We start from the raw sequence: 17,338 nt of genomic DNA on the forward strand, positions 1-17,338 counted from the left end.
TACAGCTATCCACGTCAGAGCGAGAATACACAAGGGCATGAATCAGGCAGTGAAGGTCCCATATGAAGATGCTGTGAGGCCCCTATTTTCCTACAAGCCTACTTTCCAGAAGTGTAAGAATGGGGGTTTCAGGGGCACCTGGGTGGTGCAGTCGGCTGAGCCTCTGACTTTGGCTACAGTCATGATCTCACCCCGCGGGAGTTCGAGCCCCACATCGGGCTCTCAGCTATCAGTGTGGAGTGCACTCCAGTTCCTGTCTCCCTCTCCCTCTCTCTCTGGCCCTCCCCAGCTCGTACTTTCTGTCTCAAAAATAAATAAAAACAAGGGTGCCTGGGTGGCTCAGTCAGCTGAGTGTCTGACTTCAGCTTAGGTCATGATCTTATGGTCTGTGAGTTGGAGCCCCACATCAGACTCTGTGCCCGCAACTCAGAGCCTGGAGCCTGCTTAGGATTCTGCGTCTCCCTCTCTCTCTGCCCTTCCCCTGTTCACATTCCGTCTCTCTCTCTCTCTCTCTCTCTCAAAAATAAACATTAAAAATTTTTTTTAATAAAAAAAAATAGAATGCCGGCTTCAGAGGGGCACCTGGCTGGCTCAGTCGGAAGAGCATGCAACTCGTGATCTCAGGGTAGTGAGTTCAAGCCCCACGTTGGGCATAGAGATTACTAAAAGAATGAGAAAAATAATTTTGGGGTGCCCAGGTGGCTCTGTCAATTGGGCGTCAGACTCTTGGTTTCGGCTCAGGTCATGATCCCCGGGTTGGTGAGTTCAAGCCACGCCTCGGCTTCCAGCTGACGGTGTAAAGCCTACTTGGGATTCTCTTTCTCTCCTTCTCTTCCCCTTCCCCAACTCATGCTTGCTCAAGCTCTCTCTCAAGATAAATAAACTTAAAAAAAAAAAAAGTTTGGGGGCTTCAAGGGTCAAGGTTGTGCACCCGGTCTGTGTACAGGTTCATCGCTTGGGGGGTCGTCTCCGGAGCCCACCCCCAGGCACGCAGCGAGGAGGTAAGGCGGGGCGGGGGCCGGCTTTCCCACCCTCGGCCTTCCGGCCTCAGCTCGGCTCAGCAAGCCGGCACAGAGGCGGCCCCTCCCAGAGGCGGGCGCTGCAGAGACGCGGGAAGTGCTGGGCCCCAAGGGCCACTCGGGCCTGCGGCTTCCCCTCTCCCCTCCCCGCCCCCGCCGCGGCCCCCACCTCCGCCCAGGAAATCCGACCCTGGGGGCCGCCCAGCGTCTACTCGCCGCCGGGGACGCAGGGCGCGGAGGGCAGAGGGCGGTCCAGGTCCCTAGGGGCGGGCCCAGGGAGGGAGGAGAGCGCAGCTGGGCGCTGCCGTGGGAGCCTCCGCGGGCTCCCTCCCACCCGCGCCGGGGCGCGGCCGCCGCAGCGCGCATGCCCGCCCCGCCGCGGGAAGTCCGGCCCCGCCGCGGGAAGTCCGGCCCCGCCGCGGGAAGTCCGACCCCGCCGCCGCCCGACCAGTCAGAAGCCCTGGGAAACAAGCCCGCCGCGGCTTGCGAAGCGGAAGGGACTGACGCCAGACGCGCGGGGCGGGGCGAGGCCCCGCCTCCCGACCCTACGGCGAGCGGGCGAGCCGGCGGGCTCGCGCAGGCGCACTGTTCCGCCCTCCCCCTCTCTAGTCGCCGCTTCTCAGGCGGCCTGCGGGTCACGTGCCAGGCGCCGGCCAAAGAGAGAACGGAGCTCCCGCCGCCCGCTGGCGGATTACTCAGCCTAGCAGGGGCGCGGTGGACCATCTGCAGTGGCAGGCGCGTGAAGTATGGTGACAGCTCTGGAGTGTTGGGCTCCGCTGGGAGGTGGGCAGCCCGGGCACGGCCTGGCCAGGGACTAACAGCAGCAAGTGATAGTGCCGCCGCCAGAGGGAAGGACAGGGACAGAGGCACAGGAGCAAATCTTAGGGTTGGAGTAAAGCCATGAAAAACGGAGGACTTAGGGAAACAGACCCAGAAATGCAGAGCACAAACTGCTGGTTGCCAGAGAGGAGGGGATGGGCGGGAAGGGCCAAACGGGGGAAAGGGAGTGGGAGATCCAGGCTTCTAGTTCCGAAGCGAGGAAGTCAGGGACTAAAAGGCGCAGCCTAGGGAAGATAGACAGTGGTATTGTGACAGCACTGTATGGCGACACATGGTAGCTGTGCTTGTGAGCACAGCGTAATGTATACACTTGTGGAGTCACCGTTGTACGCCTGAAATTAATGTAACATTTGCCAACCACAATAAAAAAAAAAAGAGGGCTTCTATTCTCCAGGAAATGATATGATCAATTTGTGAAAACCCAGAGGGGCACCTGGGGGGGGGGCTCAGTGGGTTTAGTGTCTTTTTTTTTTTAATGTTTATTTATTTTTGAGACAGGGAGAGGCAGCATGAATGGGGGAAGGTCAGAGAGAGAGGGAGACACAGAATCCGAAACAGGCTCCAGGCTCTGAGCTGTCAGCACAGAGCCCGACGCGGGGCTCGAACTCACGGACCGCGAGATCATGACCCGAGCCGAAGTCGGACGCTTAACCGACTAAGCCACCCAGGCGCCCCAAGGGTTTAGCGTCTCTTGATTTCAGCTCAGGTCATGATCTCAGGGTTCATGGGTTCCAGCCCTGAGTCGGTTCTGCACTGACAGCATGGAGCCTGCTTAGGATTCACTCTCTCCCTCTCTGCTCCTCCCGTGCTCACGCCATCCCCTGCCTCTCAAAAATAAATAAACATTAAAAAAATCATAGAATACACAACACAAAGAGGGAAATAAACCCTGGACTATAGTTAATAACGTTTGGATATTGGCTCATCAACTGTAACAAAAACAACATTTAATACAAAATATTAATAATAGGGGAAACCGGGGGGTGGGGGGGAGAGGCGACGGGAACTGCACTGCCAGCTGTTTTGTATACCTAACACTCTACTAACAATAGTCTATTAACTTGCAAATTAAACCTTAGGTTATGGAGTACATTCCACAGGAGTTGTGGTGGTAGGTGGTCAGTGGTGGAACACACAGGACTTGCCAACCTTCTGGATGGCAGGGTAGGGAGGAATCCAGCACAGTTGCCAGGGCTCAGGGCATTACCAGGTAGGGCAGCAACAGAGAAGCCCAGTGAGCAGCTGGACTTTACGCATCAGGAGCCCGGCAAGGGAGCAGTAGAGCAGGGCTCAGAAGCCAGAGCGCCTGCCTCCCCGGCAGGGACTGGCTTCCAGAAGTCCGGGGTCTCCCTTCCCCGGACCCATAGGGGCCGAGAGCCATCAGACTTGGGAGCCCTGCCTCCAAACCCCCGACAGAGCTCTTTCCTTCTACTTGGGCTTGGCAGGACGCACCATGCCAAAAGGCTTTGAGGTCCACATCCCGGGACACAGAGGGACCCGGGAGAGGCAGCCCCTGCCCCCAAGGTGCACACTAGCACACACGAACTCCCCAAGGCCACTGGGTGAAGTTTATTGTGAAACCTTGAGGGGCGAGGACAGGACGGGCAGGTCGGGGTGGGGAGAGGAGCAAGTGCAGGCTCTAGGAGGCAGAGTCGGAGGCCTCTGAGCTGTCCTTGACATCGGTGCTCTCTGTGGTCTCGCTGACCTCGCTCAGATCCTTGCTGTCACCACCACTATCCTCAGCAGCCAGGCCCTTGTCCTCACGACAGGCCTCTCCCGAGCTTGGAAGCGAGTTGCCCCTGCTCTCCACCTTGTTCTCGATGGAGCCCAGCACCACGTGCCTGCCCTTCTCCTTCAGCTCCAGGTGTCGCCTCAGCTGCCGCCAGGAGCCCAGGAAGAGGCAGGAGGAAGGAGACAGGTCTGAGTCTCCAGACCACAGAGACCCCCTTCTGCCACCCAAGCCACGGGTGAGGGCAGCCTGCAGGACTGAGTCAGAAGACCCGGGTGGAGTCCTGGCTCTGCCCTCTGTGGACCTGTTTCCCGTCCCACAAAGTGAGGGTGCATGTGCCTCCCCCACGGGGTCTGCTGCAAAGCCTGTTGAACGGGCCTGGCCCCTGAGGAGCCTGGGGCAGGCCCCTGACCTTCTCCTCAGCCCAGCTGTCTTACCCCTGAGCCTTGGGGACCCTAGTTCTCAGTACACTGAGGGACCTCCTCCCTCACCTCTCACATCACGCCTCAGGCGGTACAAGCTTCGGGAGAGTATGCGATCTTGGGGCGATAGGGGCCCAGCTCCCCACCTGTCAGCTGAAGAAACTGAGGCGAACGGGGCCGTGACTCCTGGCAACACAGCCGCCAAGGCTGGCACGAATCCATCTCGCCTCTGGCCCCAGAGGGCTTCCTACCATCTCAGCACCCCGGTCCAGAGCTGCCCCTGACCTCCAGCAGGGGTCCCCCCACACCCCAAGCTGCCCCTGACCTCCAGCAGGGCCTCCTATGCTTTGCCTTGCTTCTCCTCATCTGTGAGACTGTGGCCCTGGCCCTACAGGACACTTACCTCATCAGCCATCTGGGTGAGGTCCCGCTTCATCGCGTATGCATCTTCCCCATCTGCGTAGTATTTGGGTTCCACTTCGCTGATCCTGGAGGCAGGAGGTGGAGAAAAGAACGACCCAAATCAGGGGACAAATTCTCACCCTTCCAGCATCATATGCTAGTGGGGCAGGGTATCTGTTTTCCCCCAAAGGGCCCTTTTGGAGACAGCAAGCCCCGTTTCCAACGTGGCCTTCCCTTTGCGCCGTCCAGCAGCAAGCGGTAAGCAGCGTCCAGCGCCTTTACCCCTCTGGGGCCTGCCCCTGTCCTGTGTCCCTCATCTGGCTACCAAGGATCTGTTTCTGTGCTTTCTTGTGAACTGAAGCCCTGGATTCAGCCATCCCCTCCCCCCCATGCCCGGTTCCGTGTCACTTACTGAACAAGGCTGATTCCCGGGCCTAGCAATTAGAGCTGAGGAGGAGGGGCGCTGCGGTCGCGGGTCCTGACAGCCACCACCAGGCCATTTGGCCCCTGCTCTGAGCAGCTCAGGGGCCAAGGCTGCACGGGGAGGTGTGTGTGCATACTCGGGGACCTTGCCACTGGAAGGGGCACTGGACTTGATGGCCTAGGAGAGCCCTGCCGGCCCCAAGACCGTGGGATTGCTGGCCACCAGAGACCTCTACGTCCAGGTCAAAGATGCCTCCTTGGATGCCCTTCCCAATAGTCCCTCTTTATCCGCCACCAAGCTGAAACTGAATGCCGTCTCAATGGGCCCTCCAGCCCAGCCTCACTTTCAAGTAGCTTTTGCTACAGTGTCCTGCACACATCACTTCCCTGCCAGGCTTTCTCTGTCCCGTGCCAGGCACACAGAGACTCCCACGTCCCTGAGTGGACCTGCCCTCATCCACCAGGACACCCAGGGCTCTAGATCCCTCCACTGCTCTTGCTGATATCCCTACCTGTCTGGATGTGCTTAGGTTTCTGTAGCGCCATGTTCTCCTTTCTCCTGGTCCCGCTTAGATGCTTCTAGGTGCCAGCTCACCACGAGTGCTGCACCTTGGCTTGTCCTCATGTCCTGGGCCCTCATCTCTACTCCTGAACCTTTACCCAAACACCTGTGTGCTCTTCACCTAGCCCCAGCCAGCGTCAGGCGACACAGCAAGCCACACCACTCTCCCGCCTCACAACACGCCTCGAGCGAACTCCAGCAGGCAGGTGCCGGCACCACAGACACTGGAGTCCGCAGCCTGCTCCCCACCTCAGCTGACTCCAGGTCTGTCCTCCAGCCACCCCCATCCTCCCGCCTGGAAGGCGGCTCAGCCCACCTCAGCCGTCTGGATGCACCAGAGCTGGGACCACCCCATTCCATTAGAAAAATCTGGAGCTACTTACTGAAAGTTGAGGGTGTTGGAATAGAGGTGCAGGGCGGCCCGGTTACTGCAGGGGAACAAGGAACTGCTAAGCTGAGCAGACTCGGCCACACAGTGACAGCGCATCCGGGTCCTCCGCCTCCCCCTCCACCCCCCCTCCCCAGATCTCCACACACCAGGGCACCCCAGGACCCCCATCAAGACATTGTCTCCTCCCCCACCCCCTCCCTCCCTCGGTCCTGGCTTCCACCTCTTCCTGACATGCAGGGAGACGTATTTGGCGTTGAAGTTCTCTATCATGGCTCGGGAGGCCTGGTCCATCAGCTTCTGTGCCAGGCCGAGGCGCCGGTGGGAACGCTTCACAGCCTGGTGGGAGAGGGCAGGGGACCTCGAGGGCTGCCCCAGGCAAGCCCACCTCCACCCCTGCCGCCACCCCGGCCGAGCCCCACGCACCAGTGAGGTGATATGTCCGTGGGGCACATCATCCGGGTCCTCCTCCCTACAGCAAGAAGAAAGGAGAGGCTAGAGAGGAGCCTGGTGCAGATACGCTCAGGGCCCCACAGCCCCAGCGTGTGCCCAGAGCAGGAGCACCAAGTCCTCTGGTGGCTCCACCGTTCCCCCAGACCCAGGGTGGGCTACAGCTGAGGCTCTCCAAACCCCTCGTGCAGCCAAAAGACAGGCGTGGTGTCAACGGAGTTCAATGGAAATCCTGATCGTGCTAGAAAGAAATGAGCCATCGAACCATGAAGAGACGTGGGGAAACTTTCGACGCATAGGACTTTGGTGAAAGAAGCCAGTTTGAAAAAGCTCCATACTGTAGGATTCCAGTCATAGGACTTTCTGGAAAAGGCAAAACTACAGACACAGGAAGTAACTGTATCAGTGGCTGCCATGGAGCGGGGTGGGGGTGGGGGGACACGGAGATGAGAAATGCAGTAACACCCAAGATTTTTAGAGCAGTGAAACTCCTTCTGATTCTGTAAAGGCAGGTAGATATGGGTTGTTATACATTTGTCCAAATCCATAGAAGGCTACCGTGCAAACAGTGAACCCTAATATAAAGTAGACTGTAGTAAAAATGTAGCAAGACTGGTCCATCAGCTGTCACCAACGTACTGCAAGATGTTAACGATCCAGAAAACCAGGGGGCAGATGGCAGGAGGTACACGGGAACTCTCTACGCTTTCCACCGGACTTTTTGTAAACCCAAAACTGAACTAAAAAACAGTCTCTTGATTAATTAAAACAAGAAAAAGCAATCCACGCAGACCCAGCAGGCACATGTTGATGCCCACCCCCCAAATCCACGCCCCACCCCCAACTCTGGCATAGGGTTTCTGTCTCCTTCCTTCGTGACTCACATTTTGGCGAGGACGTACCCCACAATCTTCCCGTTCTCATCCTCTGCGATGTAAGAGAGCTAGGTAGGTGACAGGGAGAAGAGAGAAGTCAGAAAAGGACCTCCTGTCAGAGCTGGAGGAGGCCTCGGCAGACACTTGGTCCCGCTGCCAGCCTGTCACTGTGTGCATGACAGGAACCGAACGGGTGGCGAGTTCAGTGACAGCTCCTGACCTCCCGGGCCAGTGGCTTGGTTTCCTTCGGCACACCCCACTGCCGGTGCTCCGAAATCTGCCCCTGTTGGGTTTCCCTGGGTCTGCCCCTGCCCCGCCCCCCCCCCCCCCCCCCCCCCCCCCGGCCAACCGCAAAGTGCAGGGACACGCACCTGGGGCCAGGAGAGGCCGTGGTAGAAGTAGTACTTCATCTGGTAGTTCTCGGGCAGGCACAAGAGATTGCAGTGCTGCATGTTCATCAGGTCCTCCGGCTGCGGGGCAGGAAGGCCAGGGGCTGTGGTGACTCAGGAGGCCTCGGCCACGTTAGAACCCTGCTCCCTGTCTACTCACCGACCCCCACCCCCGCAGGGCTGGGCGGGCGCCGCGACTATCTGTCTGCACAGGCGCGGCGCACTGCCGCTGTGCAAAGATCATCTGTTCCGGGAATGGAGCTGCGCGCCGGGAGGCTCCGGGACACCATCCGACGGAGCCCCGACATCCCTGTTCCGGTAGGTCCACCCCACCGGGACGGTGGCCTTCACCTGTCCGTGCCCTGCGGCCGCAGGCACGCGGGGCTGCCGGCCCGGGGCTCGGCCGGACCCCTCGGGAGCATGCGCACGCGGCCACCGGGCCCGCACCCACGCGGCGCGGACAGCCTCCCGCCCCTGCCCCTCACCCTCGCATTGCGGATGTTCATAACGGCGGCGGGGCTCGCGGCTCCCAGCGGATCGGAAACGCGCAGTCAGCTGCCGCCGCGCTCCAACGCGACGCCTGGGCGGCCAGGCCGGGGCTGGGGCTGGAGCTAGGTCTCCGGGCTCGCGGGGGTGGCGGCGGAAGGGGCGGCGCGCGCCGGGCCCCGGCCACGGGCCGGAAGTGCGCGCCGCCGAACCCGCCCTCGTGGCCGCTCGGCCAATGCGTGGGGTGGGCCGCTGCGGGGGTGGGGCGCGCCCGCGGGGCGGGGCGCGCCAATGGCCCGGCGAGCCCCGACGAGGGGCGGGCCGGTCGGCGGGGTGGGGCGGTCCCGCGCGCGCGCGGCGCCCCCGGGGCCGGGTCAGCCCGTGCCCTCCAGCCGGCTCGGAGGCCGCCCTCCTCCCGCGACCTCCACAGACGCGCGCACGCGGGCACTGGAGCACGCTCGGTTTTATTTCGCGCCTTCGGGGCTGGGGGCGGCGGGAGTGCACTGCGTGCCGGGGCTCTGGGCCAGGGCGAGGCGGCTCAGCAGGGCGTCCAGCATCTCCTCGCACATGGCGAGGCACCTCGGCACGTGGAAGCAGCCTGCGGCGGAGAGGCACGACAGCGGGTCGGGAGGTGCAGGGGTGGCCGACTGCCCCGAGCCCCTGCGGCCCTGCCCTGTCCCCCACTCACCTTTGAAAGGACCCCCCTTGATGGTGAGAGCGACCTTCCCCTCTCGGTTCAGGTAGCCAAACCATTCACCGTACTCAGGATCGCGAAACTGGAATAACAAGACCGTGACAGCCATCGCCTGGGGGGGGGGCTCCCAGGTGCCACGGGGCCAGGGAAAGAGGGGCCCACCGTCCCCACCGCACGGCAACCCGGGGGTCAGAGCCGGGGCGGGCCCCAGGTAACGTGGCTCCAGAATCAGTGCTTTTAAAGGTGAGATGGTGTCCGGGACACAGATGAAAACGTGGGGCTTTTCCTTTCTGCCTGGGGCTGGGAGTGGGCCGCGAGATAACCCGCTGGGGGAAGGGGCTCCAGGCTGTGATCTGAAACGCTACAAGAAGGACTAAGAAGCACCCTGTTTGGGGACGACATAAATGTAATATATCGTGATAGTGCTGCTGGTCACAGAGAGAGACGCGAGCGTTCTATAAATGATTGGAACACTTCAGATGGACATGTTTTACTGTGTATATACAGTGTACCTCAATACAACTGATAGGAAAAAGCAAAAGTAACTTTGTAGCAAGTTACTTACTCGGAGCCTGTGTTCCAGTACATGACACTGTAGACACCCAGCACCGAGATCCCACTCTTGGCTGCCTCCCCATGGGTCCCAAATACATCTTCCCCTCCCTCAGAGCTACCTGAAGCCTGCCCCTTCCCAGCAGTTCCGTCGACCTATTATTCTGTGTGCCTTCCTTCCCTCTGCCAGCATTACCATCAGGCACCTATCCCCTTCGGGCCTGTTAGTTCCACCCAGACACCCAGGATGGACCTCAAAGCCCTGGCCTAGGCCCCTCTGCTTCCTACCCTCAGAGACACTTCGGCGGACCCCTTCTCGGAACCATCATAGACGAAATCAATGACATTGAAGTTCACTATCAAAATGTCTTTACACTGATGCCTCTGTGGGGTACGTGAGTGGCTCAGTCGGTTGAGCGACTGACTTCGGGGCAGGTTGTGATCACGAGGTTTGTGAGTTTGAGCCCCTGCATTGGGCTCTCTGCTGTCAGCTTCAGATCCCCCTCTCTCTGTCCCTCCCCCCTGCTCATGCACCTGCTCTCCCTCTAAAAAATAAATAAACACTTGGGGGGCCCTGGTTGAGCATCCAACTTTGGCTCAGGTCACGATCTCACGGTTTGTGAGTTCAAGCCCCAAATCAGGCTCTGTGCTGACAGCTCAGAGCCTGGAGCCTGCTTCCGATTCTGGGTCTCCCTCTCTCTCTGCCCCTAACCCACTCACATTCTGTCTCTGTCTCTCTCAAAAATAAATAAACATTAAAAAAATTTTTTTACATAAATAAGCACTAAAAAAAATAAATTCGGGCCTATGAGCTGTGTCTATTCATGTCATTTCTCTAGTGACTTTGTTTATGTCCTTTATTTTTCCACTACTCGATCTGCCACAGGAAGAATGTACCTGTTTTCCTGTCCAGGTTTTCCATGGATATCTGAATTATTGCTTTAGGTATTCTGTTATGTTGGATAGCGTGTACTGATTTACCTGTTGGTGATAACCTTTGCAATTGCTCAATGCTATCACAAGCTCTTGAAAACGTATTCTTTAGACTTTGCTTTATGCAATTAACACTGCTGGCCTCTAACACATGTTGTTTATGAACGCATTCCGCATTAATAGCCTCAGTTGTCCTGATGCCGTGTTTGGAAGCCGTGATGTGTGCGTGCAGTATTGGAGATGCCTCTCTACCTGCCGTGGAATGTGAACACATTGGGGATTTCTACCGGTGACAAAGTCGGGCACTGCTAATACCACTGTGGAGGCGAGTGCTGAATTCCAATCAGAGGTCAGCGCACATGGGGATGTCATTTTCTCCCACGTTTCAAAGCCCACACACCCCAGAACGAGACCCCCTATAGTTCCTCCTGTGCTGGGGTTTACCAGTGGAGTGCATCATGGCTCGAGAAACACATCAGGAATCTTCATTCATCACCAGGCGCAACAGCCAAGGTGTCCCCTGAGCGGCAGCTGGTACGTCACTCTGTTCACGGTGCTTGGCCTCTGAGGGACCCCTGGCTTCCTTCCTACCTCACAGCTGATTCATTCTTGCCACCTTGGCCGGGCCCTCGTATTCCCTCTTTCCTCTCCTGTCTCAAAAGCTTACTTTGCCTCACGGCTCACAGTATCGTCTACATTCTTATGACACCCAAGTGATCGTGGCCAGCCCAGACCTTGCCTGCTCGACCAGACTCTGACCCCTCTGACCGGCTCGCACCCCAGGCCGGGCCCCTGTCCTCACCGGCCAGGATGGACAGCTACAGTCTCCCACCTCCCTGCTTTTGCCCGCGGTCTGGAGTCTCCCTCCCAAAGCCCCCGGACCCAGGAATGCCTGAATCACACAAGGTAACTCCTCTGTGCAGAAAGACTCCTGCCTGTATTCTCTCCCACTTGCACTGCCCCCCCCCCAGACCCGTATTTCCTTGTTTATATTCTGCCCCTCCTCCCGTGGAAACACCAGCTCCAGACGGGCCGCTTTGCTGACTGACTAGAGGGTCCGGACCTCTAGGAACCCAGACCGGCCGAGGGACCGTGTCCAGTGTGGGGGAGAAGAAGGGGGTGTGGGGTCAGCCAGCCCAGCCCAGCGTCCTCCCACGGCCAGAAAGTCCCGGGGAGGAAGGGCTGCCCGCTGTTTCCTCCACACCCATGCCGAGCCGGGAGCCCACTCACCTGGTGGAAGGTGTAGTCGGCCACCCGGCGGAAGAGGTGCAGTAAGGCAGGGTCCCCGCTGTCACTGTAGCCCATGAGGAAGGCAATCATGGCTTCGCTGTGGGGCCACCAGAGCTTCATGGCCCACTCCAGCTGAAAGCACAAAGCAGTGGCGGGGTCTGAGGGCCCTGGGTCCCACCCTCTGCCACCTCTGTCAGCAGGAAAGCCACCCCCATTCTCCAGATCACGGCTCAGACCCATCCGGCCCAAGCACTTGGAGCTTCATCGTAGGATGGATGTCTCTGAGGGTCTGAACGGCCCCTCTGAATGGGACTAGCTTCCTGAACGGGATGCACCCCACGCAGCCCCTTCCGAAGGGCCAGGGTGGGGTGACCTCTCCTTTAACCCTAGAATCGAAATCCCGTCTTCTTGTCAGTCTGTCTAAAGCCTCTTGGACACTCGGCTCCTGCCGGTGGCAGGCTCAGTCACCCTCTGCAGGGGCAAGTCTGCCCCAGCTGCTGAGGCCGCAGAGTCACCCAGAGCGCCTTTCAAGGACAAGGGGGACGTACGTGAGGTTGAGGGCCACCGGCCTAGAAGTCAAGAGTTTGTCACCAGGATCACACGGGGCAAGTTCATCACTCTGAGACCCAGGTCCCCCTCTGAAATGGGTGATGACAGCACCCGCCTCCCGGCGAAGAAAGCCTTGAACAGGCTAGTACCGTGGGCCCCGGGCGCATTCCCACCTGGGTGGGGCAGAGGCCGTCCGCATCCTGGAAGTAGAAGAGGCCTCCGTGGTCAGGGTCCCACCCAGAGCGGAAAGGCAACAGCAGGAACTTGTCGATAACGTGGGCTCGAAGTTCGGGATCGCCCTTCCTGATGGCATGACGGAGCAGGAACCAGCCGGCCTCCAACGCATGGCCTGACAAGGGTTCCAAGTGAGGCAGACAGAAGAGCCTTCCCCAAGCAGGGGAAGGGGTGGGGGAGCTCAACCCCCCTGTGCTGCCCGCAGGCGGCTCCCTTTCTCCTTCACTAACAGCAGGAGTCGCCCTTAGCCCCTTAGCGGGCCCAACGGCCACCCCCCTGCAGAAAGTTTGCCCTCGCCGTCTGTCCTCGACTCCCTCTCCTGCTGCTGACACCCCAGCCTGGGAGGTCTGTCCCCGCCTCCCTGCCTGGTCCTCAGCAGCAGGTGGAGGGCACAGAGGGCTCAAGGCAGCCCCCAGGCACTCCCCACACCTGAAGCCCAGAACCCAAGAGTGAGCGTTCCCTTCCTCCTGGGCCACCCCCAGCCCACCCTACTCCTCACCTGGGTTCTGATGTCGCCCCAGGCAACCAGAAAGTTCCTCACCATCCTCTGACACATTCTCCAGCACAGCCTGTCCATCCCTCTGTCGCGGGAGGAACAGAGAAGCTAAATGTGCCTTCAGCCCCTGCCATCCAACCAGAAAGATGCCCCCTCCCTCCCCTCTGTCACCTGCAGTCTTGGGCAGGCCAGGCTCACAGGGGAAGAGGCCCAAGGGCCTGGGTGCATTCTGACCCTTGCTTCGGGCTGGGCCCTGAGAGGTGGGAAGGGGGACACACTGAATGGGGGCCGAGAGTGGGTGGCCTGGGTCTGCCCACAGAGGCCCGGAAGGACTTGGCTCTGGCCAGGTCTCCTGCTCCCTCTAACACGCCAGGGGCTCCGACACCCTCCCTCCTGCCCTTGGCCCCTTCCTCCGGAGCTCTCCTGGGCCCTCCGCCTTCCCCAGGGTGTAGGGTCCTGCGCTTCCCCGGCCTCCGTGTCTCCCCATCCGTAAAGGGGACCATCGGCGCCCAGCTGGGGTGGCGGTGGTGGGGCGTGAGCCAAGGAGGTGCTGCAGGGGGTGGGGAGCGGGGGTCCCCCGCTCCCCAGCCCCCCGAGACCCGTCCTGGCGGCCAGCATCCGCCTCCCGTCCCCCGGACACGTCCCCAACCTGAACATGCTGCAGGATCCTCTGGGCGCACCAGTCCCCCAGCTCCGCGTAGTTTTCCGCCAGCTCCTCGTCCGCCTCCCCCAGCTGGTCCACGAGGTTGAGCAGCATCATGGGCACCGCCATGGACTCAGAGGCCGGGGCCCCGGGGAGCCGGGGCCGGCCCAGCCCCGATGGGTCCTCCCGCACCCAGTACACGATCTGCTCCATCATCTCCACTGCTTCCCTCTGGGTCGGGAGAAGGGAGGCGAGGGGAAGGTCGGGGCTGAGGCCGCATCCCGGTCCCTGAGGTCCTGCCTGGGGGTGGGGTCCTGACCGGGACGGGGGTGGGGGGAGAGCCCCCTCCTCCCACCCACTCATGGGACGCCTTCACCGAGGGCCGACTCTGGGCCCAGCGTCGTGTCGGGTGCTGGGGGCCGTGTCGGGTGCTGGGGGCCGGGGTGGATCTGCCCCACCCTGCCTCGGGGGTTCCCAGTGTGTGGGTGCAGGCCACTGCCAGGCATCCAGGTCAGGTCTGAAAGCACAGGGGGCTCCAGGGAGGAGGGAGAGCTCCCTCCCGGCCAGGGCAGGGCAAGGATTGGTCCCTTTATGCCTGGTGCCCAGTGTAGGGATTCAGAGGTAGAGACTTCTGGGAGGGGCCACCGGTGACAATACAGCACCGCGAGGGGGGTGTAGCCAGCAGCCCTGGGGCCCCGGGGTGGGGGGGCCGAAGAGAGGATTGACTTTGATGAGAGACCCGGCCTGCAGGCAGAGCCCGGGGCGGGGAACGCGGGTACCCAGGACTGGAATGCATCAGGGAGACCCACGTGCAGCCTTCCTCCCACACACCTGGTAACGCGCTTCCCCCGTCACCCTCCACAGCTCGTTCATGGCCATGGTGTAGAAACACTCGCTGAAGATGGTTCGCTGCACCTTGACCGGGCGGCCGTCCCGCGTCAGCACAAAGGCACACTTCTTTCCAGGAGGTGCCACTCGGGCATAACGCAGCAAAAATTCGCCACCTGGTGGTTGAGAAGTCGGCCTGCTAGAACTCAGGTGAGGACACTGCCACCTTCCCCTTCCTTCCCACCCGTGAGCGTCCCCAGGCCCTTCGCTGCTTTTAGACCTCTCTAGGAACTAGAGTACACTTGGAGGTGCCTCTGGGGAGATGGGGGGAGGGGAGGGGACACCTGCTTTTGCCGCGTCCAGAAGTTCGGGGCTGCGGAAGCGCTCGAGTTTGCGGTACAGGCGACAATACATCCACACCTGTGGGGGAGCAGAGGGAATCTGGCTTCAGTGGGGAGCAGCGGGGTCCTCAGGGCTGGGACGAGCAGTGCTCAGGTGCCGCCGTCATGGGAGGAAGAGCGTGGAGGGGACCGGCCTCGTGTGTGTGTGGACCGCGGACAGGCGGAGCTGACGTCCCCTACCTGCCTCCCCTGCAGCCACACATACTTGAGGTCATCATACACCTGCCCGTCTCGGCCAAGGCACGTGAAGAACCCCCTGTGGGAGGCACAGTATCAGCGAAGCGGGGGAGGGGCTGTACACACACACACGCGCGCGCACACACACACACACACACACACACCACCCCCGCCCCACCGCCCTGCGGGGCTCGGCAGATCTGAGTCCGCGGAGAGCGAGGTAGGGGCTCAGGAGGGGCAAAGACCCCTGCTGAGGACACCACAAGGGGGAGACGCACCCATGCTCCTGGTCGTGGGAGTGCTCCACCCAGAAAGCCACCACGCGGTCCAGCTCCTGCCCCACGCGCTCCTTCCAGGCCTGCAGAGCCTCCCGCTCCTGCTCCTTTTCCATGTCCTGAGGGGAACTCGGGACTTGGAGACCCGCCTGCCCCGCAGAGGTCCCCAGCTTCCCAGGCCCCAACCTTCTCGACAGGTTCCTCTGTGTCCCAAGTCACCCCAGGCTCCTGTGGACCCCAGGACCACCTGACCCGCCCCCCTTAGGCCCCCAGGCCTCGGGACCCAGACCTCAGGGTCTCCCCGCACCCGTGCCGGAGGCTGCCCTCTGGCCCAGGACCGGCCCCAGGACTGACCCCACCGTCCCGGGAACCCTTCATGACAACGCCGTCCCCACTACGGGCCCCACCGCTGGGCTGCCGCACTCGGAGACCCCCGCTCATCCCTCCTTCTCCAGGAAGCCAGACGGAGCTGGTCGCTGTCCCGTGACTGTCATTCAGCTGACCCAGCGGCGCCCCACCCGACCCCTCCTCCGGGAGGTGCCGCAGAGCCTGGGGGCGGGGCTTGGCGGTCGCACGACTCCGCCCCCCGTGCTCCGGCACCGCCCCCACGCTGGCCCGGCCCAGACCCCTCAGGCCCCGGAGTCGGAAAGGAGGCGGGCAGTGGCCGCTGCTGGGCGCCCTGGGCTCAAGATCCTCCTGGGGAGAAATGCTGGGTGAGCTGGCGGGACAGTCTGGGACGGGGAATGCGGGGCCGACTCCCTCACATGGGCTCCCAGTCACCTCTCACCACCCTTCAACTGAGTTGGGATGAGGGGCGAGTGGGGGAGGGGCTGGGCAGGGCAAGGCAGCCCAGAGCGGTGGCCCCAGCTCGTGCTTAGGGGAGGTGCTGGCTTTGGGTCCAACGGGGCTTGTACCTCCCCGCCCCGCTCACAGATGCGTGTTGTCAGTATTCATGGTATTTCCCTTCACGTCCAGCCTCTCCCCTGCCTTCCTTGCAGTCCGTCGGTCCCCGTCATGCCTAGCAAAGGGCAAGCCTTGGTATGTGGGAGGTTCCAAGGTTCCTGGCCTTGGGTCCAACGGACGGCGTCTTGGCCAGTCCCGAGGCAGAGAACTGGCCCCACTCCTCCCCGTGCGCATGGGCCTCTCCCCAGAAGGCTGCAGAGCGCTGTGCTCAGATGTGAGCCGGCACCAAAGATGCTGTAGTGACACGGCCCCGAGTGCCTTGCAGGCCGAGGGATGGTGGAGTGGCGGGTGGAAAGAACCCGGGCGGCCGTCCCCAGTGCAAGCATCCACAGAGCCGTCTGTCGCACGGCTGGCACGTCTGCACGGGCCCTCCCCTTCTGGGGCCAGCCCCACGTGGACCCTTTGCACCAGCTGGTGTGCATCCTCCCACACAGAGGCATTGTTCCCGCTGCTCCAACCTGAGGGACACATGTCTGCCGTCTCCCTGGGTCCCTGCCCCCTGGAGACGCCTGGGCTCCAAACCAGATCAGAGCTGGTGCCGTGGGGAAGACGGAGCCATGGCTCCTGGTGTCAAGATGGACGGGACAGGACCCAACACAAGACACCGTGAACCCGATGGAGGGAGCACCGGGGGGGAGATTACCCTGGGAGGCTTCCCGAGAGAGGTGGCCATGAGCTGGCACCGCGTGGGTACACGCACGCGAGGGGAGAGAGGGAGTGACTAGATGAGAGGGTGACGAGGACGGCCTCTCCCCACAGCCCTTGGGTCCCCGGCAAGAGTGACGGGATGCGGCACAGCCCCTCCTGGCTGGTTGGCGGGAAGTACCAACCCCGCCCGTTTAACCCCGGCACACCACCCACCCTGGCAATTGCGCCAGCAGCGGGGCTGCGAGGAGCTACTTCGAGAGAGTTCCGTTCCTTCTCTTTCCGGGGCCTGGCCCACGTGCAGGATGGAGCCCGGGCAGGAGAGGATCCGCTCCAGCGGCACCTGCTTGCTGGGCCTCGGACACGGGAACCACCCTGCAGGCGATACCCGTGCGTCCCGGGGAGCGGACACCGCAAGAGAGCCCAGCTCAGTCCTCCCCAGCCATTCACGGAGGCCCGTGGCCGATGACCCGCTTTCTAGACAGGGAGTCGGGAGCGGCTGCCCAGGGCACTCCTCCCCTGTGTTCTAAACCCCGGCTACTGTGGGACCTTCTGCGGGCAACCAGGCCCTGGCCCAGCTCAGTCCCAAGGGCCAGGGGCCTTGGCAGACCCTTCAAACTTGGGAAGCAGTCTTGGATGGAGAGGCGCCCGGGTGGGGTGGGCAGCCCTGGGGGAGGGTCACACCCCTGGCCTCGAAGTCCCATGAGCCCAGACACAGTAAAACAGAAGGTGC

At 61.5% G+C, this 17,338-nt stretch overlaps 2 protein-coding genes across 7 annotated transcripts; both read right to left on the reverse strand.

Moving 5' to 3' along the window:
• Window positions 1-3,413: 3,413 nt before the first annotated feature.
• NAA10 (N-alpha-acetyltransferase 10, NatA catalytic subunit) lies at window positions 3,414-8,219 on the reverse strand. Of its 6 annotated transcripts, none has more exons than XM_043570550.1 (8): window positions 7,985-8,219; window positions 7,482-7,580; window positions 7,120-7,178; window positions 6,212-6,257; window positions 6,009-6,124; window positions 5,781-5,825; window positions 4,414-4,498; window positions 3,414-3,735 (listed from the first exon to the last, which is right to left on the reverse strand). In XM_043570550.1, the coding sequence occupies exons 1-8, from the start codon at window positions 8,003-8,005 to the stop codon at window positions 3,499-3,501; spliced, it is 708 nt and encodes a 235-aa protein (XP_043426485.1). In that variant the 5' UTR covers window positions 8,006-8,219; the 3' UTR covers window positions 3,414-3,498. The 6 variants fall into 6 exon arrangements, with proteins under 6 accessions (XP_043426485.1, XP_043426484.1, XP_043426483.1 ...); XM_043570549.1 differs by having other exon boundaries at window positions 3,414-3,750; window positions 7,985-8,165; XM_043570548.1 differs by lacking the exon at window positions 7,985-8,219 and adding an exon at window positions 7,660-7,916.
• A 214-nt stretch (window positions 8,220-8,433) lies between these two features.
• LOC122477509 (renin binding protein) lies at window positions 8,434-15,514 on the reverse strand. Its single transcript, XM_043570543.1, has 11 exons — window positions 15,352-15,514; window positions 15,001-15,116; window positions 14,726-14,801; window positions 14,489-14,564; window positions 14,148-14,320; window positions 13,323-13,547; window positions 12,677-12,758; window positions 12,117-12,292; window positions 11,395-11,526; window positions 8,674-8,761; window positions 8,434-8,583 (listed from the first exon to the last, which is right to left on the reverse strand). Exons 1-11 carry the CDS (start codon window positions 15,436-15,438, stop codon window positions 8,450-8,452), a joined length of 1,365 nt encoding a protein of 454 aa, XP_043426478.1. The 5' UTR covers window positions 15,439-15,514; the 3' UTR covers window positions 8,434-8,449.
• Window positions 15,515-17,338: the final 1,824 nt, after the last annotated feature.

Source organism: Prionailurus bengalensis, chromosome X, assembly GCF_016509475.1.
Source record: "Prionailurus bengalensis isolate Pbe53 chromosome X, Fcat_Pben_1.1_paternal_pri, whole genome shotgun sequence".
Lineage (NCBI taxonomy): Eukaryota > Metazoa > Chordata > Mammalia > Carnivora > Felidae > Prionailurus > Prionailurus bengalensis.

What these genes read in the sequence shown, in the direction of transcription:
- NAA10 (XM_043570545.1), bottom strand. Translation starts at nt 8,005, where the DNA reads ATGAACATCCGCAATGCGAGG. An exon ending in TCCAACACCCTCAACTTTCA is followed by an intron (nt 4,499 to 5,780) that starts GTAAGTAGCTCC and finishes TCCTGCCTCCAG; the next exon opens with GATCAGCGAAGTGGAACCCA. An exon ending in TCACCCAGATGGCTGATGAG is followed by an intron (nt 3,751 to 4,413) that starts GTAAGTGTCCTG and finishes TGCCTCTTCCTG; the next exon opens with GGCTCCTGGCGGCAGCTGAG.
- LOC122477509 (XM_043570543.1), bottom strand. Translation starts at nt 15,438, where the DNA reads ATGAGCGGGGGTCTCCGAGTGCGGCAGCCCAGCGGTGGGGCCCGTAGT. An exon ending in TGTGGCTGCAGGGGAGGCAG is followed by an intron (nt 14,565 to 14,725) that starts GTAGGGGACGTC and finishes GCTCCCCCACAG; the next exon opens with GTGTGGATGTATTGTCGCCT. An exon ending in ACGGCCTCTGCCCCACCCAG is followed by an intron (nt 11,527 to 12,116) that starts GTGGGAATGCGC and finishes TTGTGCTTTCAG; the next exon opens with CTGGAGTGGGCCATGAAGCT.